Source organism: Pararge aegeria, chromosome 12 (assembly GCF_905163445.1).
Source record: "Pararge aegeria chromosome 12, ilParAegt1.1, whole genome shotgun sequence".
NCBI classification, from domain to species: domain Eukaryota; kingdom Metazoa; phylum Arthropoda; class Insecta; order Lepidoptera; family Nymphalidae; genus Pararge; species Pararge aegeria.
In genome coordinates, this window is record NC_053191.1 from 2,190,250 (window position 1) to 2,213,631 (window position 23,382).

The 23,382-nt window shown below is 34.9% G+C and overlaps 1 protein-coding gene across 2 annotated transcripts in view; it reads left to right on the plus strand.

Moving 5' to 3' along the window:
• Positions 1-23,382, plus strand: part of LOC120628253 (alpha-tocopherol transfer protein-like) — a 37,968-nt gene that overhangs the window by 1,351 nt on the left and 13,235 nt on the right. For both annotated transcript variants that reach the window (XM_039896534.1, XM_039896535.1), the window contains exon 2: positions 15,584-15,708. In XM_039896534.1, the coding sequence (XP_039752468.1) occupies positions 15,584-15,708 (125 nt within the window). The remainder of the gene's footprint in view (positions 1-15,583; positions 15,709-23,382) is intronic.

Sequence of the window (23,382 nt, forward strand, 5' to 3'; positions counted from 1 at the left end):
CTTTGGGAGCACAGAGGGTTAACTATAAATTTAAAAGAAACATATTTTTATTAGTAAACAAACATGTGCTTCTTTTATTAAAATAATAATATATATTATCATTATCACTAACATGGTGATTAATGTTACCAAAAAGAAAACATACTGATATTATTATAGTAACTTGAACTTGGACAGTAACTGAAATATATGAATATGAACTTTTTCTGCAGACAGGTGATCAGTCCTCTGTAAGGCCACCCTATTACTCATGTTTGAGACACAGGTTTACTGGTGTCCTGGCAGCATATCCCCCTGAAACCTACCAGTCTCTTTGGTGAATCTCACAATATCCCCTATAGAGAGATTTGTTAGGTCTTCTTCACTTAGACTATCCTTACCTTATAGTTCCCATCTAACCACCGCGTGTATGTGGATGTTGATGCTAAATCCTTTTAAATCCTGAAGCTTAAACCAGCACAAGAGTATACAATGAAATTTTTGTGTTATGCTGATATATGATGCTCTAAGTGACTATTTCAATTGCATAAAGGTCAGTTTTCCAGTACAGCTGCGGCATACATTTTTAATCACTGCAACACTTGAATATACCTGTTAATTCGTTATCTCTATAGTGTCCGCAGAACTGGCCAAGACCCACCTCCTCTCATAGTCCATAAACGTTGAGTAAAGTGGCTAGTTATACTCTTCGATCTTCTGTATAATCGCTTCGTATGGAAGTCTTATATGTTGGAAAACCGTTATAAGGTTGGTCTTGTACGGGAGGCTGGAAATCGGTGCGAAGCGATTTGTAACGACTCTCGAGAACATCTTATAGGCTTGTGAACCCTCTTACGTTTAGATTTGAGTTTACAAAGTCCCAAAATTATCACCTAAGACTATCTAACGTCACACTGCAATAGAAAAAAAATTATTAACCAAAAGTTCCATGAATAGTGTTAACTGTGATTTAATATTGGATAGGAGCAGGCGTTTCTTTGCGGGAATCCATGATATATTATGAAAATTACGCTTAATTTCCTATACTCTGCGAAAAGCAGGAGAATCTGTAAGGTTTAATTTACAATTTCTTCAATCCTTACACTCCACACCAAAAAGATCTTTGGCAATGTACCCTTCCGAAACCGGAGCATCGTCAGGAGATGTTGACTTTACAATAATTTGTAAAGTTAATGTTTAATCCCTTAAAAAAAGTACCTACTTTATATTTTAAAAGTACCTACTTAGTATATACTTATCAAACCTCCCACATTTTTCAATGTGAAAATGAGCCGAGGGGAATCTAACGATTCATAATAATTATTGTAACCTATTAATTATTATTCGGTAGTTATATTTTCGTTATCTTAAATCACTGATTTTTTATCTTTTTTTTGCCCTATCTTTATGGATGCCTCAACAATATTGTAAAATCTAATAAAAATATAAACACCTGCAGACTATAGTGTAGGTAGATACATAGGAGGAATTTCCTCCTTACAAACCAATAAATTGAAATGTCTGTCCGTGACATTAAAATAATACTTATTGAATGATGACATCACACGAAGACGCTTGTTTGGTATTTTTTATCGCAAGAGTGTCTGTTTGCCATGACAAATCCTCGAAAGCAATTCAAAATGGGATAAGATGCTGATTGGCCAAGGGAAAAATCGATAATAACTTGACTTTACTGAAATATGTCCTTCCTTGCAACTTTTAAAAAGTGAATCGTGAATTTCACTATGTCGTAAGTACTTATTTATTTATCGATACTATGTATCGACTGAAACGGTGATAGCGCATTTGGTAAGAGCTCGACTTCACTATCGGGGGGCCGAGTTCGAATCCCAGCACGCACCTCTCACTTTTTTAAGTTATGTGCGTTTTAAGTAACTAAAATATCACTTGCTTCAGTGGTGAAGGAAAATATCGTGAGGAAACCTGCATGCCTGAGAGTTCTTCATAATTTTCTCTAAAGGTGTGTGGAGTCCACCAATCCGCACTGCCGCAGACCCGTGCCCTGTAGGGGCCGGTAATGGGTTGATATGATGATGGTGATGGTGATGATGCTCTTGTATCTGAACTACAATCCTTCTTTTAGGACGACAAGTATGCCATATAAATGTCTTTTTAAAATAACACTGCTTTAAGCTGTGGTAGTAATCCTAAAAAAGCTGCGGGTAACCGCTAGTCGGCCATAATAGTTGTTAGAAATACTCAAAACGATAATCTCCTATAATTATAAAAAAAAAAAAAACTATCAAGATTATTTATTGATAAATTATAATTGATGACATGTTTGACAAAGATATACTTCTTGGTAATTAATAATAATAATATAATAATAATATTTGTTTACTGTTCAATAAAACATAGGTACAATTTACATTACATCTGCAATAGGTATAACTTATATTAATGTTATAATTAACACGGATATACAGAAATCAACTGTCCCTAAGCTAGGTATAAACCTGTGTTATAGGCGACAGTGCTCTCCTTATAAGAGTAAATATGCCTCGTTTAAAACAAAAAGAAAAAATAAAGATATGAATTCGCAGGTAACGCTGGTAATCATATTTGTACTAGGTTTCATATTTTGACCGTTTTATACATATCAGTGTTTGTATGTGTATGTGTGTGTGTGTGTGTGTGTTTGAGTAAATTACCAAGAAGTATATATAGGTCTTAGTTGATTCCAACTAATTTCAAAAATTGCCCCGATAATTAGGCTTAATTTGCTATACTCCGCGAAAAGCAGGAGAATCTGTATTGTGTAATTTGTAATTTCTTTAATCCTTATACTCCACACCAAACAAGAACTTCGGCAATGTACCCTCAACGCAAGTTTCGCTCCGAAACCGGAGCATCCTCAGGAGATATTGACTTTACGACGAATAATTGTTAAGAATAATCATTTGGTAATTAAGTTCGACGGTCGCGATGCTCTGCGTTCAATTATCAGGTTGGGCCGCTAATTGTTAGGTTATTAACTTATTTGTTTAACAATGTTTAGTGTCTAACAATGTTTAGTGTCTGACAATGTTTAGTGTCTGACAATGTTTAGTGTCTAACAATGTTTAGTGCCTAACAATGTTTAGTGCCTAACAATGTTTAGTGTATAACAATGTTTAGTGCCTGACAGTGCGGAGTTACTCAGTAGCCCTAGTCTACCACCGTGCCTCTGATAGCACGCCAATCCACCTTTACTGGTTCTTATCACAAACATGCGGTATTAATGGTCACAACCCGCTATTCTGCACAGGATCATCATGGCGGGACGTTTGCTCGGTGAAATTTGCCTCCCGAACCGGTCAAAAACTCACTAGAAACTAGTTACCAGACCGACCTATCAAATGTACTTATAACGAGCTCGAGCATAAAATCTAAGTGGCCGTTTGTAGGTTCAAAAAAACGGCTTTCTACTAAATGAAACAACACCACAGATATATTATGTCATTGCCAACATAGAAATGTTTATGTTTTTTGTTTATTTAATTTTATTTAGTTTCCTAATTTTAAGATCTTTTCTTTTTTTTTTTTGCTTCCGTCCTCTTTGATATTTTTTTGTTTTTGTGTACTCTATATGTCGATTGCTAAGTCTTGTTTTCCTTTCATTGTTTCGTTTGGCGCACGACTGCGAGAAGTTCGCTGAGCCGACGGCCAACCTCCAGTAGTGGAGAAGCACAAAAAGAGAGAGAGTTTTTTCTCAAATAAAAGATTAATTATTATTACTATTATTAAATGCATACGAAAGTAGAAACGACATGTCTGTCTGTTTGTCCCGGTTAACCTTTTAAACGGCTGGGCGAGTTTTATATTTTTTGTTTTGGAAATATACCCTTAAAGTGTTGAAACGAAGTTGGAAGATACGTTCTATGTTGTTGAAGTTAGGGCATATCTGCAAAAGGTTTAAACTAAATATATGTACATCCAAAACAGAGTTTTTTACAATAACTCTCAAGGATGTTTAATAGTGGCTATAAACGTTAGTAACATTTCAGTATTACGAAATATACGCGGCCTCTGGTTAAATAAAATAAATTAATTAATTCTAATTTTTTATTTTTCATTTTGATGCATTGCAAATATGTTACGCAACCTTCAAGTATTGGGCCAAGGAATTAAATTATTTTTCACTTCTTTCCAAGCGTTTTGATCCAAGGTTGGACCAAAATGCTAGAAAGTAACAAATGACCGAGGCCAAACAGGGTAATTGAATAATAACTATATTAACTATGCTTTATCACTGATACTAAACGGGATGTCCGTCCTAAAATATGTTCAAAAATATATATAAAGTGTTTTGATGCCACTGAATCACTAAGCACTAGTCCACATAATCTTTAGGGAAATCATATAAATATATATATTATTTTTTAAGTGTTTCTTTTTTGTTTCAACTTTAATTTTAACCCTATTTTTTAGTTTAATTTAATTCCAAGTTGTGTACACATACTTTGGGTTGTAGCTTAGAACAAAACTTGTTATTACTTATATTTAGATCTACTTTTAGTTAGTACCTGTTTTGTGTACCTAAAACAATAAACAATATTTTAAAGTAGGAAAAGTTTTCCAAAAGCTTTAAAAAATTACCTTTTGAAGTTATACTCCTTTTGGCGCGCTACGGGAAAATGATGAGAGTAAATTTTTACGATGCGCGCGCACACCGTCACAAAAAACCTACACCATGAAGTTAGCTGTAGGGTTTGACAGTTTACACTTTACTAGAGTAAGGGAAAACGGGATAGTTCAACAGGTTAGTAACTAGTGATAAAATAAATAACATACACTTTTTTTATATATAAATAAATATATTCTACGACAATACACACATCGCCATCAAACCTCAAAATAAGTCTAGCGTAGCGTAAATACTCATAATTTACGGATAAACACCCAGACACCGAAAGACTTCATGTTCATCACACAAACATTCTCCAGTTGTGGGAATTGAACCCACGGCCATGGACTTAGCAGGGTCAAAATACACTAGTGAAGATATAACTAAAGATTCCGCTTAAGTTACTTTTAATCTTCCAACCAATAATTTCAGAAATGATAAGACGTCCGTGTTGTCACTCTACCAAAATTCATAAATGATCTGCTATAGCTAAAAATAATGAAGCATTTGCTAACGACAACCATGATTCAAAGGTCGGACGACATTGTACCTAGGTAAATACAGAAGTTTTTCGTACAAGAGAACTCGAAAGATTTTACTACAAAACATTATACTTACATTATATTTTTTATACGGCTATGAGTTCCTTTTTACTATTAAATTCACCTAGGGTAATCGACACCGAAGTTAAAACACGGTTGGCAATTGTCGACTATTTTCACAGTTTTTATAATAATCGACTTTGTGCCGCAAAATAAAACTTTCATTGCTTTGCTTTCCAGACCGGAATGGTCAAACATCGACTTCCCGCGAAACAAGTCTAATAATAATTCATTCTTTAATGTCATGCCAATTTATGGGGTTTTTCTGACATTTAATTCGCCCTTGACTTTTGCGTTTGCTTGCTTCGTAAGGGTCAACGGAACCATCCGCCAAACTTTAGTTGAACGGCTATGGAATATTATTTTCTTAAGAATCAAGAGGTACCTATATTTTATTTTTATTATTATTATATTATGTCGCAATTTAGTAACAGTACCTGGATGACCCAGATTGATAAATAAAAGAAAGGGAGAAAAAATTAATAATCTAATTAAATTAATTTAGCGATAAGGCTGCCAAATTTTATACGTTGTTTTGTTACTTTTTTTTTTATGTTCTTTTTGTGGTGTGCAATAAATGTGTATTCATTCATAATGTCGACTGGCTTGACGGCCAACTGGCGCAGTGGGCAGCGACCCTGCTTTCTGAGTCCATGGCCGTGGGTTCGAGGCCCACAACTGGCAAATATTTAATTGATGAATATGAATGTTTTTCAGTGTCTGGGTGTTTATCTGTATATTAAAAGTATTTATGTATATTATTCATAGAAATATTCATCAGTCATCTTAGTACCCATAACACAAGCTACGCTTACTTTGGGGCTAGATGGCGATGTATATTGTAGGTGTATTGTCGTAGTATATTTATTTATTTATAATCTGGACGGGGGTCTTCTGGTTTCGGAACCGCTCGATTGTCCACCCTTGTGGTGTGGTGGCGAATTTCACCCTCGCATTGTAATTATATTATACTTAGCAGTTTTTCATCACCTTAAGAAACGGATAAAACGACGTTTTCTAAAAATGGAATCTAGCTGGATCGATATATCTAAACAACGAAACCCCTGTATACTAAATGTTATGAAAATCGTTAGAGCTGTTTGCAAGATTCAGATCATATAATACGAGTATACATAATGTTTTTTTTTTAAGGGCTTTTACAGAACCACTGCATGTCAGCCCTATAATATGCTTAACATTATATACAAGAATTGCTCGTTAAAAGGTTTTAGACACAAAAGGTTTTCTCGCTTTTACGACTGTTCTTTTGGGGGTTAAATTCTTGCTGCCTACACCTATCTCTACATTGAGGCAAACATGCAATTCTTCGGACTGAAACCACCCCTGTATGAACTTTTTTTTTTCGTGGGGAAATCCTCATGGAGACCACCACGTCACGGGGACGAACCGTGGTTATGCCGCATATATACGCATAGGGCTGATGCCAGTGTGCGTGTGATCTCATGGCGCATTGCTCAATGCGGTATTTTCTATTCTTACCTAGTACTTATACCTCTATGGTAGTATAGTCTGTGTAAGAGTTACAGCGTTTGTGAGAATCGATACAACTCCATAGATACAACGAACAATGGCGTTAGCACTTAGCCCGAGAGCTCGTGGGGAATATTGAGGGAGGTGTTAAAAATAGAAATCAGAGAAAATAGGGCATTTTTATTCATTACTAGTTGTACCCTGCTACGCTTCGCTGTGGCATAGTTTTTTGGAATGGTTGAGAAATGAGAAACAAAACAAATACATTACATATAAGTTTGATTTTGCAATATTTGTGGATATACAATATTTTCATTGCCTGCGTAGATATAAAGACTCGCGGATATGTGACTGATGTAAAAAATAGATAAAAACCAGCCTTAATGCGAACTTTTTGAGTTTTTGAAGCGCACACAAACATAACATTTATATTTTTATTTTTTATTTTTTCTTTAATTGGAAAACCAACAGTTGTAGATACTAACTAGTTAACAGATTGATTGACTTAAAACTAATAACAGGTTTCCACAGATAAGTCTTATATAAACAAGGGTACCTGATAGAACCCAGCAGAAACGCAGCAAACTAAAACAAAGTGTTAAGTTTACCTAGCATGCAACAGTTTATCTACTAATTTGCGACGTACACTATTCATATTACCATAAAATAGGTCAATTTCGGGGTCATTGTAAACAGAATTAAGAAGGCGAGAGACACGGATTAAAAAGTAATTAAATCTATTCTTAGTTTTAGTTAAGGGTACGTGCAGAATCTTTTTATGCCTAGGTAATCGCGAGGGTACAAATAAATCTAACTTAGTAAGTAATTCCGGACTATCTATTGACCCTCTAACAATGTTAAGTAAGAGACAAACGTCGGCAATGTTTCTACGTGTATGAAGGGGTACAAGGTGTAAATCCGAACATGATATTTCGTAGGAAGTTTTAGGAAGGTGAAATTTGTGCTTAAGGAATCTAATGAATTTCTTTTGAATACTTTCTAATTTATTGATATAAATGTGATACGCAGGATTCCATATTTGGCAAGCATACTCTAGTTGACTACGGACCAGTGAACAGTAGAGGATTTTGATGGTTTTCATTTTTTTGAATGGTTTACAAACACGTATAATAAAACCTAAAGCTTTAAATGCTTTGGTCACAATAGCATCTATATGATAATCAAAAATTAGTTTAGTGTCGAGGAGTACCCCGAGATCTCTTATAATATCAGTTCTGTTAAGGTTTTGATGTTTTAAAATGTAGTCATAGAGAAAAGGTTCCCTTTTCCTAGTAAAAGATATAGAGTTACACTTTAAGACATTAAGATCAAGTTTATTTTGAATGCAGTAATCATCTAATCTAAACAAGTCAGCTTGTAAAAGTTCCGCATCTTTAACATTATTGACTGTACGAAATACCTTCAAGTCATCAGCAAAAAGTAAAAATTTTGAATGTATAAAGCAGAGATCGATATCATGAATAAAAATAGTGAATAAAAAGGGTCCCAACAAGGACCCTTGGGGCACACCCGACGGTACTGCCATCAAATTTGATTTAAAACCATTTAACACAACTGTTTGAAGTCTGTTATTAATATAAGAAGAAAACCAGCGAAACAAATCTCCTCTGATCCCAAGGGAGGCCAGTTTTTTTAGAAGCAAGATGTGGTCAATCCTGTCAAAAGCTTTGCTATAGTCAGTATATACAGCATCAACTTGGTCACGACTATCTAACTTATCAGTAAGAAAATCTAAGAATAGTGCCAAGTTTGTGACCGTAGATCTACCCTTTAAGAAACCATGTTGGTTCTGACTAAATTGCGACTTTAGGACATTATAGCATTGATTATATACAATACGTTCCAAAACTTTGGCCACAAGGCAAAGTTTAGAGATTGGGCGATAATTCTCTACCATATTTCTTGGGCCATTCTTATGAATAGGGGTAATATAAGCAGATTTCCAAAGAGAAGGCATATATCCTTCAGATATAGACCTCCGAAAAAGAATAGAAAGGGGAACTGATAAACTATGCGCACAACTAATCAGAAAAATGGCAGGAATTTCATCTGGGCCAGCTGATTTATTAGGTTTTAAAGATTTTAGGGCTTTTTCTATAACTTGGGGAATGAATTCAATTGTATAAATGTCAGTTGTAATAGAATCTCCTGGCTGCACATGCGAAGATGAAGAAGTTACTTGTTGATAGGTTGAATGAAAGTATGATGAAAAGAGTTCACATATACCTGTTCCAGTGTCAGATTTAGAATGGGAATAAGTCATAGACTTAGGATAGAAGCTAGTTGCACGTTTGGCAATACTACGCTTAACATGTGACCAGAATAATTGAGAATCTTTCGTGAGAGACTCTTCAAGTGAATTAATGTAATATGAGTAACAGTTATCTTCAAGTAGTTTGACTCTGGTTCTTAATATATCGAATGAAAGCCTGTCTTCTAGGTTTTTATACGTACGATATTTAACTAAATGTTTGTATTTCTCTTTAATTGCTTTAATAAGTGGAATACTATACCAGGATGGATATTTATTACTTTTATTTTTGATTAAGGGAACAAATCTATCTCGCAGTTCATACAAAATTTTATAGAACGATTTGACAACAGATTCAAGATCCCCGACATGCAATAGAGTATCCCAGTCATAATTCGATAAGGCTTCATTAATCTGAGAAAAGTTACCTCTTTTATATGCATACATAGTTCTAGATGACAATGGTAGTGTCTGGATGGAAAAGAACGGTAAATTGATACAAAGGGCCTTATGGTATGGATCTTCAGGTACTAGAGGGTCATCACAATGTAAAACAGTCACTGAATCATTCGATAAGACTAAGTCCAATATGCGACCGAAGTTATTTTTAATATTGTTAAATTGATTAAGGTTACATAAACTTAATGTATCAATAAAGTTCCTTGAATTATTATCATTTAAATTATAAGCTTGAAGGCCCTCTTCAGTTTCATTCCATCGAATGGAACTCATGTTAAAATCACCTAAAATTAAGAACATATCATTAGGATGTTCATTAGTTAATTTTTCAAGATTGATCAAAAAGTTATCCAATTGTTGATCAAATGAATTACCTTTATTCTCCGCACAGAGATATATAGTGCAAATATGAATACGCGAAGTGTTACGATTTTTGTTGTGATAAGTGACTGAAACCCAGAGGTCTTCAGCTGATATATATATATATACATATATATATATACATATATATATATATACATATATATATATATATACATATATATATATATATACTAGCCCCCACTTACCACCAGGTGGGAATTTATAATTTCTGTATTTTCTCTGGTCTGGTCTGGTCTGGTGGGAGGCTTTGGCGATGGCTAGTTACCACCCTACAGACAAAGACGTGCCGCTAAGCGAGCCGAGCGTGCCGCTTTAGGGTTCCGGCACGATGACGCGTAGAAACCTATTACGGGTACGACTACGTACCATACTCCCTAGCAGGTTAGCCCGCTACCATCTTAGACTGCATCATCACGTACCACCAGGTGAGATTGCGGTCAAGGGCTAACTTGTAGCGGAATAAAAAAAGCACATCTACTACTTCCTCCGGCCTCATCCCATGTCTTTAAAACTTGAAGATACACAAAGTGTTTTGGTTATGCCATTTTGATTCACTTTCTTGGGTTTTTTTGTTATACTAATAATTGTGCCTGAAGAAAATTGAGAAAGCGTTTGTCAGCATTTTAGATGTCCCCAAAATAATATTTAATATCATTGAGCAAAGAGGAAGGAACCGAAATAGAAAAACAGTGAAAGGAATATCAGCATATATGCAAAACCAAATAAAAAAATGTGTACGTATATACGTACTTTATCTTTACATATTATAAAACAAAGTCCCCCGCCGGCCGCGTCTGTCTGTCTGGGCGCGAAAAACTGGAAAAGTACCGAATGGATTTTCATACGGTTTTCACTAATGAACAGAGTGACTCATGCAAACGGTTTTTACACGCTTTATATTAGCTTCACTTGTATGTTTGTTTGTAACCGACTTCTTTGGGCGCGATTTTGACCCACTTTAAACGGTCAGATTTCTTTCAAACTTTGTAGACATATCGAGGACCGATGACAATACACTAATCTGAAAAGATTATTCCAATTTTCACTATAAAAAATAAGATTTTTTACTAATTACTACAGCGCCATCTAGACCCAAATGTAAAAAACCTATGGCGTACCTAACAAATTCCACAGAAAACATTAAGCTACTAGATGGTAGAGGGCGTTAGCTATTACTTTTTAATGGCCTGTTTTAAATAATAATTAGAACTTGCATTTCGAGAGACGGGCACACTGAATAAAAAAAAAAAATATTTTATCTCTTTTTTACCGTTACCGATTAATTTTGCTCTAATAAAAATAATAGATCAAGAAAAACTAAAAAAAAATCGCTATTATGAATAAACTAAAAGAAAGAAATTAGTTTAGTTTTTTATACCAAACGTGTTTTTTTAGTTTGTGTGAACTATTTAATTATTTGTGTACATTTTATAATGGTTTTCTGTAAATAGGCCGAAATATACCGATTTTTGTTTAAGACATACAGACTTCGAGGTTTACTGGCGTACGCCGCGTAAATGATTGATGATACATAAAAAAATGTAGTACATGTTTAAAGTAATCATTATTATCTACAAAAAAGTACGCGAGGCTATGTGTCCAGCTGTTATTGTCAAAATAGCCGCTTTTTGCTATAATTTGTCAATTTAGACACGGGTACAATCAAACGATGATGTCATTCCTATCATGATATTAATCCTTATCTAAATAAATAGTTTTATAATTAAAATTGATTACGTAGGTGAGAATTGCTTTTTAAATTATTCAAATTTGACCTATCGTTTAGAAGTTACGACGGGTAATGAAATGCTCAAAGCAAGAAAAATGCCGCGGGCATCCCGGCCGCGTATTATACAGTTTGGAAATAAAACTGGACTCGGTAGGTGGCGCTGCAATTAAGTTCTAGGTATTTTTTTAAGAAATTGCATAGAAGCACGGGTTACTTTGTGGAATTCCATGATATATTATGAAAATTAAGCTTAATTTGCTATACTCCGCGAAAAGCACAAAAATCTGGATGGTGTAATTTATAATTTCTTCATACCCTATGCTCCACACCAAACAGATCTTGGGCAATGTACCCTCTACGCACGTTTCGCTCCAAAACCGGAGCATCCTCAGGAGATTTTGACTTTACATTGAATAATTGTAAAGTCAACATGACCGGATCATCCAAAGGAGGTGTTGACTCCGTTATTCTATTCTGTTCTGTTCTGTTCAATTCTCTTCTATTCCATTCTATTCTGGTCTGTTATGTGCTGTTCTGTTCTGCTCTGTTCTGTTTTGTTCTATTCTATTCTATTATGTACTGTGATGTTCTGTTATGTTCTGTTCTTTTCTATTCTATTATATTCTATTCTATTCTGTCCTGTTCTGTTCTATTCTACTCGGTGTTGGTACATTGCCGAAGATCTGTTTGGTGTGGAGTATAAGGATTGAAGAAACTATAAATTACACCATACAGATTCTTGTGCTCTTCGCGGAGTATTATAGCAAATTAAGCTTAATTTTCATAATTTTTTACGATATTAAAACCGGTCGTAACCGAAGTTGCGCTGGTCAGCTAAGTATTTAGGATAATTAAGATTCAGGGGTAGAAATAAATAAAGTAACAGAAAAAAAAGGGCGAAAGCCTCCTCGGAATAACCCCACTAGCGCTCACACCAACGCACACAGCTGTGGTATTAATGTAAGCAATTAAACACTGGATATCCATGAATAAATCCGTTGTTAAAACACGAATAATTGTTTTATCTACTATGTTTATATTGTAAACGAGAATAAATTGGTTCATCGTAACTGTCGTTATAAACCCATTACCGGCCAACAATTGTGCACGGCTCTCCTCTCATAGTGGAAATGAATAACTGCCTTGTTGGTCAAATGGTTATCATGTTCGGCTGCTGATCACCAGGTCCTAGGTTCGATCCCTTTGTATTGGATTTTTCTATTAAGAAAGTCGTAGTACCAGCCCGGAGTTCGGAAACTCAGTGAGCACGTAAAGTGGTCGGTCTGGCGCCTAAACTCTTTCCGGTCGTATCGGAGCTGCCGTCTCTTCGGGCTATGAGGGGGGAAGGGGGGGGGATGTAGGGTGCATCTGTGTTGGCACACATACGCGTGTGTTAGGAAATAGGGAATTACAGCACTTTATCTATGATAAACCCGATGATTATATTAAATATATCAACAAATCATAGTTTGTATACTCATTGATAATGTATTGAAAATAGAATAATGGACTTTAGTAGACTGTCAAAGAAAAGTATAGGATCTATGGCGGGAGACGCGAGTTGGACAAGATCGATTGGCGGGAAAGAAAAGTTAGCACGGATTTTAATTAATTAATTGAGAAAAGAAGATTAAGTAAAGTATTGTGGATAGAACGTTACAAATTGGGAATAGATGATTTATAATGGAAACGACATACTTAACGGAATATTGTTGTGGCAAAACAAGAGTCGTATATACTGGTGATGGAGTTGAGATAAGTTGTTAAAAGTTGTTGGTACTATGGTTGTACCTGATGTAGCATCAGATGAGTATATCTCTTATATCCTTTGGGTTATTCAGGTATCATATATGGAGTCCTAGCATTATTTCATACAGATAGCTTATGTAGCATAGGTTGCTCTATACGAACAATTTGTTTCAAAAGTCCTGATGTTATAAGTGATCCTAGTAGTTATGTTTGACCTGTCTTATATGTCTTGTATCAAAGGGCCTAGCGTTATAACGTATGATAATGTTGTAATTGTGTTTATAAGTCTTGTTTTAATTTATTGAATAAAAGAGCAACGGTAGAGTTTCTTGCCAGTGGTCTTCTCTGCCGAAGACAGCATTCCGAACTGGTAGTAGAGTCATTGGAAGGTAACAAGTAATATGAATTATAGAGAAGCTTAATATACAGTATTAGAGTCAGTCCAGTTGTTTTATTTCACTCCTTGGGAAGTCAGGTTTATAGAGTACAGACCCACAACGCTGCTCTAAAGCAGGTTTGTGGGCTTTAAAGATGTCTTTTATAAAATGAATACTTTAATGGGAAGGAAGAATAATAGTCATGAGAATAAATGATTACTGCTAAGAAACTAGGTATTTAGCTTCAATAATACTGTTAATTAATGAAAGATCTAAGTGCCATCCTGAACATTGTGGGTATTGCAGTGAATATCTGAATACCTTGGCCTTCCATACTTTATATTTTTTTAGCACGTGCGTGAAATTTGTTTTTATGTACTTTTAAAAGCATAGTGCTGTTAGAGGTGCGTGCCGGAGCTCGAACGCGGTACCCCCGAAAGGGAGGCAGAAGTTCTAACCACTAGGCTATCAACGTACTGGGTAGATAAATAAATGACTACTGCGCACTGACTGGTGCATTAAGTTATGCACTGTTAGTCAACCATTATCTATTGCGTTGTTTGTTTATTACATTTGCAGAAAAACTACAAACATTTAATTGATTGCAGCGAAGGGCAAACCTTTATCTTAAATCATGGAGTTCTTTATTATATACATATCCAGCCATGTCTCGATTCCGAAGAATAACTCTAGAGTTACGTTCAGTTAGAAAAAGGAATATTCGCGTCGCTTATTGAGTCACCAAGATTTTATTAATAAAAAATTTGAGAAAAATAAATGAGCTTGTTTTGATTTAATACTTTTACCTCATGAAATATCCTTATGCATCCTTCAATATTATTTCGTAATTGTATTACACATTGTGCAGATAATGGTTGATTGAGATAAAAATGCTTTACGCCCGAAATTTATAAGTAATCGATCTCATCCAAAATCTTGCATATTGCTATTCTTTTCCTTCTTCTGCCTAAAGATAAGGATAGCAGTCAATAAGTCATCTGAAGATATTGGATTATGCTTCGTACTTGGTTTTTCGCAAAAATACAATGTTTCATATTATATCCTTAAGTTATACATTACTAGGTAGGTACTATAAAAGTTTTTTTTGGTTCGTATGGTGGAAGCCTGTTACATTTATATCTACACTAACAATAAATACCTATTCTCTAGAATTGCTAGTCAGATTTGGATTAATTAACTGTATTCAGCAGGACGATTAGATAACCAATCTGACTGCCCAGCCTAGAGACGTTGCGCAAACCGTCCCGTTAGGGGAAGTCTTTATTCCAGCAGAGGATGGTTATAGAACATTGAGTAATAAGAAGGTTAAAACTTTAAACATCGGACTGATAGTTTCATATCGCGTACAACCAAAGAAAAAAAAACTCTTAAGCTTTATTATATACTACCTGTTGCCCGCGGCTTCGTCTGCGTTTAATTTTGTTTTTTTTTTTATTTCATGCATTCAATTTAGTTGTAATTTAAAAAAAAATTAAAGTATTCAGTATAGCTAAGCCTTAAATGAGGGGTTTGCTGCAGTCCGCTTAGGAGTTCTGTCCTCTATCTGCAACCACGTTCAGATCAACACAAAGTTTTGGCAAAATTAAACACATATTATAACCTCTATAGTACAAAAATAATTATTTAAATCGGTTATAATTTGTCGGAGTTATGGTGTAAAATCGTCAAACAGATTCATCCCCTCTCCCAAAGGAACCGAGCTTAATGTCGGGATAAAAAGTATCCTATATTACTTCTAACACTTCCAAGAATATGTGTACAAAGTTTCATGAGGATCGGTTAAGTGACTTTTGCGTTAAAGCGTAACAAACAAACTTACATTGACATGTATAATATTTCCCTATTTATATAAGTTTAGATTACAAAATAACAAAGTCGCTGTTCTGTTTTCAGAGAGTTTGCAGTTCTTCCAGAGAAGTCATGCGAGGGCTACGACCTCATCTACCACCGCCTTCACAACACGGAACCCTCCAAGTACCACTTAGAGCCTGGCTGCAAGCTGCTACTCATGACAGTTGGTAAGATAGATAAATAAATAGATAATAAAGATACATGAGAGCTACAGCATCGAACAAAATTATAATTGCGCAAAGGCGTTCTTATCGCTTCAAGTGATCTCCTCAAGACAACCCTAATAGGAAGTATCAAATTATAGGAAACAGAATAAGATAAGTTATTAACAACACTCTTTGCTGACGTCATTCGCTAACTGAGCATGAGTAGAAAGTTTATGGAAATTAAGCTTACTCTTTCTATACTCCGCGGAAAGCAGGAGAATCTGTATGGTCTAATTTATAACTTCGTCAATCCTTATACTCCACACCAAACAGAACTCCGGCAGTGTACCCTACGCACTTTTCGCTCCGAAACCGGAGCATCCTCAGATTATGTTGACTTTACAATTATTCATTGTTAAGCAAAGCGAAATTTGCGTAGAGGGTGCATTGCCGAAGATCTGTTTAGTGTGGAGTATAAGGATTGAAGAAATTATTAGAAATTATTCATAATATATCATGGATTTCTGCAAACGCCTGCTTCTATCCAAGTAAAAAGTATATTTATTTATTTGATTTGTTTCCGACATCTAGGCCAATATAAAAACATTACAAACATAAGATACGGCCTAATCTAGACTTCTACCATCATTACCGACCCACTACTGGGCACTTGAGAATGAGAAGGGCCTCAACAATCACGCTGACCAAATGCTGATTATGTAGATTTCACACACCTTTGAGAACGCTAAGCATGGTTTGTACGAAGCCAGTGCACTGGCGCTAGTTAAAAAGTCAAGCCAATACTGGCAACTGGCTTGAAAAATAGGCACTCCCGACAATGCTGGCGGCCAGCTTTGTCTTGAATAACGTTTTATACGAGACGAATGCCAAGGCAGCATTGGCTACCAGTTTTACTGGCAGCCAATACTGGCTTCGTATTAAGTATGCTTTAGGGAGAACTCTCAGGCATACAGGTTTCCTAACGATGTTTGCCTTCACCGTTAAACCAATTTAACGGCATTGTTGAAATTAAAAACGCACATAGCTTCGAATAGTTAAAGTCGCATGTCAATCAAACTCGGTATCTTTGGAAGGGAAGCCGAAGCCCTAACTACGAGTCTATCACTGCTAGTTTTTATTAGAGGGAAATCAGGTAAGCGATGATGCGTTTGAGTATAATAGCGGGCTAATATGTTAGTATAAGCCGCTATACCCCATAGCGGCCTATTCTTCTAATCGGTTTTTTGACACTATCACACTTGCCGCGAAATTATTTTGCGTTCCAATGCTAAATGATTGATGAGTCACTTGATTTTACCTTCGCATGTAAGTGCTGCATCTGATTTATTTCCGTAAATACTATGGCAATGGTTTACTCAAAACATATTAGCGATTCGGTTTCACAGATGAGTTTCAATAAACAATGTACCCCTAACGCCTCTGAAGTATTATTCCGGTTTTCATTTACGCATATATATATATAGAAATGCGCAAAGTGCATGGATGTAGTTTTGTCCTTGCCTCGTGCATGCATGATTGACTTATTAGCAGACAGTCAAATATTACGTATAGCGTACTCTTGTGAAATGGTTGCAACAGACAGGTTTTCCGGCGATTTAAATAAGGTCATGAATATTTGTCTATATTTGGGGTTCTTTATTTATACCGAGCAGTGGCGTGCACTTCATACATGCACAAAAGCACTGCCTACACTAAAATTGATAACGACTAAGATATCGGGAGGTGTCTTTGCATCGTCTCGCACAAGACTGAAGTTTTTGGAAAATGTACCTATATCATGTATTTATATCAAAATACCCAGCGACATAATGTCATGGCTGGGAATCAAATTTCATTTTAATTATTTCTTGAAAACAATTCATTTATTAAATAATTAGCTTTTGAACATATAGACAAGTGCTTGACTGCAGTTACACCTGATTTTAAGTGATGATGCAGCCTGAGATGGGGCGCGCTTGCCTAGAAGATGCCTATTCACTCTTGATTTGAAGGTACCCAGATTATAGGTATCGGTGAAGAAGGAAGATGGGAAGGCATTCCAGGCCTTTGCGGTACGAATCAGAAAGGAAGAAGCAAAACGCTTCGTACGTGTTGATGGTAATACAACAACGTAACGTTGCAGATTCTTTCGGTGCCTCGCAGTTCGATGGTAGAAAGGAGGTGGTTTAACCAAATCGATAGCTCATGAGCACACTCTCCGAAATGTATCTTGTAGAATACAGCTAGACAGGCAACCTTGCGACGGTGTTCAAGACTTTGAAGTCTACCAGTTGCCAACGACGGTCCACCGAATCCAAAGCATCGAGCTGGTACTTGGCAGAGCCATCCCTTCATGGGTTAGAAGCTGTTCCAGCGTGAAGAAGCGCTAAACTTTGTTGAGGATGCCAAGTTTTTTGCCAGCAGTTTTAGCTTTTTTTTTTTTTATATTAACGATAGGCCAGCGTTTGACGACAATCATGCCCGTTAGAAAGCAATGATGAGGTCTAGGTTGGAGCACGCTTGCCTAGAAAAAGCCTATTCACTCTAGCCTTGAAGGTACTTAAATTATACGTGGCAGGAAACACAGTTACCAGGAGGCCGTTCCACATCTTAGCGGCACGTATCAGAAACGTGGATAAAAAACGTTTCGTGCGTAAGCTTTGGAAGATTTATTAGCTCATTCGTTAAATGATAATAAATTGAATAAAATATCTGACACGTATCAAGTTATAGTTACCAAAAGTTTGATTTTGCGTTTAATCGAGTTTTTTTTATCATTCTACAATTAGTTTGCCCTTGACAACAAAAACAAACAATAAAAAACATTTCCTCCACAGCTCCAAAGTTTGTTAAAAAAAAAATCCGCTATAAACAGGCTTGATAGCTGTACTTTATGGCATTATTACAACTAAATAATACGATGTATATCTTATATTTTTAAGATTCAGCAATAAACAAATCATATTCATTTTTAAAACAGAGTAAGTTAAGAATCTGTTTTTAAACAAAACTTTTTTTTTCTTTTAAAGTCGACGATGTATAATGTTAAATCACCAAATAAATATTTATGCACTTCCTTCGGCGGTACGAAGCCCGAAATATTCTTAGTATAAATTTGCTCGATCGCAATCGACGAGAATATTTCGCAAATATATCTCTGTATCGTCAAAGTAAAATTGATCTAATGTCACTCGGTTTAGAATCGCAACTCTTGTACTTTTGATTTTTGTTATACAAACGTTCTGTCAAAGCCCGAGTTAAAGAATTGTAGTCAAATTTGCGCTTTAATCTGATCTATATAAGATAGGTACATTTTACACCTATGTTCTTTAAATCCATACTCTGAAACGACTAGATGATTGCGAGCGAGTGTATCTTGTACTAAAGCTGCTTCGTCTCAGCCGGTTTTGCTTGAAAGTGATTTCGCGAGTCAATGTTAAATTCCATTTAGTCAAGTAGGTATTATTTGTCCTAAATGTACCTAACGTATAACTTGAAGATGTAATAAAAGCTCAGCTCAAGGTCGCTTATGATCAAGTATTAAGAACAAGGCAGACTGGTTCGTGATTACTGATTAGCAATGCGGAATACTACGGTGGCATTAGTACAAGTTTTGCTCGCTCCCAATCGAGGAGTCCTTTTTAAAGTCTGTATCGTCAAAGAAATTGGACCTGATGTCCCACGTTTTGTATTCGCAAATCCTGTATATCTGATTTTTTGTTTTACTAACGTACAATACGTTACGATATACGTACAAAAGCCCGAGATAAAGATTTGCAGGCAAATTTAAACTATGAGTTTATAGTAATAAGATCTTTTTTACTCCGATGTTCAAGTTTTTCCATAATCGAAAACGATTCCTCGATTGGTTCCTCGAAGGCTTTATACAGTATTTAATGCGGTTGAAACCGCGGGGCAAAGAGTACCTTATACATAAGGTACTCTTTATGTTTAAGGTACTCTTTGCCCGCTACAGCGTGAGATTATCTACTTTTCTATTTATTTATTTAATCGCATTACGCGTAAAAAATAAACCACGATTTGAATGGAATCAAAAAAGCGCCATCTAGTTACTATACCGGGAAACAAGCACTCGGCTAGTATTGTATATACAATGTGTAAATGAAAACCGAAATAGGTATTATTTCGCCTTCAAAGGCTTTATTAGACGTATATTATGTACTGTCTGTTAGACTTATCTGTGAAACCGAAAATCTTATAGTTTTTGAGTAAACCACTGCCATGTTTTTACTGAAAGATATCATATACAGCCCATCACATGCAAAATTAAAATCGTGTGACTCCTATCAATTTATTAGGTACGCGTCGGTCTTGCATCTGCAATAGGGTTGTCATAAGTGAACACTGAGAATGTTTTGAATTCGTTTGTATGGAAAAATAAATATGCTTCTTTTGATTTTACTAAAATATAAATAATTAAATATAATTAATTATATTTAATTATAATTAATTATATTTAATTATTATTAATTAATTATAATTAAATATAATTAATTATATTTAATTATTATTAATTAAATATAAATAATTTTACAGAATGATTCCTTATAAAATATACTTATGTATCCTTCAATTTTATTTCGTAATTTTGTTACACGCTGTATATATATAATTTAGGGTGGCGCAAAAAAAACGACTATTTTTTTTTTTTGAGTCTCGGATGAAAAAATGTTAGTTTTTGATGTTTTAAGAGCCCTCTCCAAAGGACAGCTCAAAAAAAAATTTTTAAGAGGTCACTCCAAATTTTTTTAAATATCGAAAAACGTCGAAAATCGAATTTTTTTTTTTTTTTTATTTTTTTTCTCGTTACGGTATAATTTTATAGAGCAAAAAAAAATAAGTTTCTGAAAGTTTCAGCTAAAAATTTTAATTTTGAAAGGTCGCTCATAATTTTTTTTAATTTATTAGTAAATGACTTTAGATTTTTTCGAGTGACCTTTTAATATTAAAATTAAAATTCCGGCCATTTTTGTTTCCTTTATTTAGTACAATAATCTATAAAAATACACCACGAGATGAACTAAAAATCAAGGATAACAAAAAAAAACACAATTTTTTTCTAATTTTATCATTTTATTTAATCAACTACAACATTTTAACAGTATTTTAATGAACTTTGTTTGTAATTATTTATATATATATATATATAATATATATATATATATAAATAATAAATAATATATGATATCGATCTAAATAAAGTTAAAATCGGTTATAATTTAAAATTTAGTTTCAGAATTAATAACAAAGTTAATTAAATGACTTTAGATTTTTTCGAGTGACCTTTCAAAATTAAAATTTTTTACTGAAACTTTCAGAAACTTATTTTTTTTGGTCTATAAAATTATACCGTAACGAGAAAAAAAATTTAAAAAAAAAAAAAAATTTGGAGTGACCTCTTAAAAATTTTTTTTTGAGCTGTCCTTTGGAGAGGGCTCTAAAAACATCAAAAACTAACATTTTTTCATACGAGACTCAAAAAAAAAAAATAGTCGTTTTTTTTGCGCCACCCTAATATATATAGATATATATATGTATAATTCAAAAAATTCAAAATTCAAAATTCATTTATTTCAAGTAGGCCTAATATAAGCACTTTTGAAACGTCAAGTCTGTCTGTGTGTAGTGACTCTACCACCGGTTCGGAAGGCAGATTCTACCGAGAAGAAGCCGGCAAGAAACTCAGCAGTTGCTCTTTTCCAACAATAACAATTTACATTTTACATTTCAAAATTGATCTTAGAATAGTTTTGCTGGGATTCGAACTCTGCCCCCCCAATAGTGAAGTGGAAGTTCTACCCACTGGGCTATCACCGCTTCTCATATATATATTATACAAAAAGGTTAAGAAGGTGTCACACCGATAGTTTGCACACGAACGCATTGCAGTTAAATTGTTGACCTTGTATATGTAAATCAGAACTGGGGATATTGTTCGCCGGTATGACCAAGCAATTTAATTAAGGTCGTGAAAAATGCATACTTATTCATTATATTTTAATGTAATGGAATGTAATACTTCACAAATATGTTAAAATTAAACCTAATAAAAAGAGATGTACATTAAGAGTGCATTTTTTTATATACGTAAATTACAAATATAATTTACATCTAAGAGTGTTCGATGCCCACTTGTATGCATCGAAACCGATCCGCGGGTCGCGGGCTCCGCGAAGGGCGAACTGCGAGCTCGACTTACGGGGCTCACACGATCATTCACGCATTGGTCTCGCATTCGGTCTCAGTGCATTTACTAAACTTTGTAACAAAATAAATCCTAGTAAACCAGCGATCAGTTTAATTTCAATAGATAAACTTTAATACAGTCCAAACTATATATACACACAACAAAGAGTAATGAAAAATATGTTAACATAATAAAGTAATCATACTATACGAAAAAAATGGACTATGCGTCCTACATACATAGCTATCAGACATTCATTCATTAAAATTTTATTTATGCACCGTGTATATGAAAGGCCTTTGCTTTTGAAGATACAGACAATAAAACCTGCAGAAGGCTAATAGATCTGAACTATAAAAGCGTTTCTTTTAACAAAACAACCTTTCATAGCACAAGGGGCAAAACAAAATTTTTAAAGTGGGGGTAGTAGGTCAAGTTTGATATCATATGAAGACCTTTCATTTTGTCCATTCTAAAATTGATTTAAATATTTTTAACCGACTTTGAGGTTGACACTAATTATTATCCAGGTGTATAGGTTTATTTTCTACTTTACTTTTTTAAAGGCCGATTGGCGAAGTGGGCAGCGAACCTGCTTTCTGAGTTCCAAGGCCACAACTGGAATAATGTTTCTGTGATGAACATGAATGTTTTTCAGTGTCTGGGTGTGTGTCTGTATTTTATAAGTATTTTTGTTTGTTATTCATAAAAATATTCATCAGTTATCTTAGTGCCCATAACACTAAACGGTTTAAGTCAATGGCTTGCATGATAAAATGTACTTATGTGGCGGTTTTCACTGAATCCAACTAGATGGAGCCACAAAGATCCTGCATCGCTGCAACTTCCAAAGATTTGAAGTTGGAAGTGATAGAAGAATTGTCCTAGGGCCCTGCCCCGATTTACCCACACTCCTAGGGTCGTGTGAGAGAAGGAAGAGAAAGAATTGTTTGACCTCGGTCCCCGAGCACGACAAACCGCTCGGAGCAAGATCTTCCTATTAGTCCATCAACACGCACAAAACGTTTCATCCACGTTTCTGCAACCGTATTTCCTGCATAGTACCTTCAAGGCAAGAGTGAATAGGCTTTTTCTAGGCAAGCGTGCTCCAATCCAGACCTCTACATTGCTTTCTAACGGGTATGATTGTCGTCAAGCGCTGGCCTATAGCTAACAAAAAAAAAAGTACAGTCGAGCAGAACAACTTAGCTCCCGCACACTAATAATGGAATTTTAGAGCGCCTCTCAAGCAATCCTCTTCACATCGTAAGACGCAAACGTATAAAACCAATAAACACTGTTGTTTGAGGCCACTTTATTGCAGATGCGTTATAACTAGGAGCGAGCATGGCGTGTGTATTTTTGACGTCAACCTTGACAAGTTTGCATACAAGAATTCTTTAGTTTGACATTATTATTATTATTAACCGTTTTTTGTACACCACATGAAGTTAAAGATATATACAAGAAAACAGAAACATAAAAAT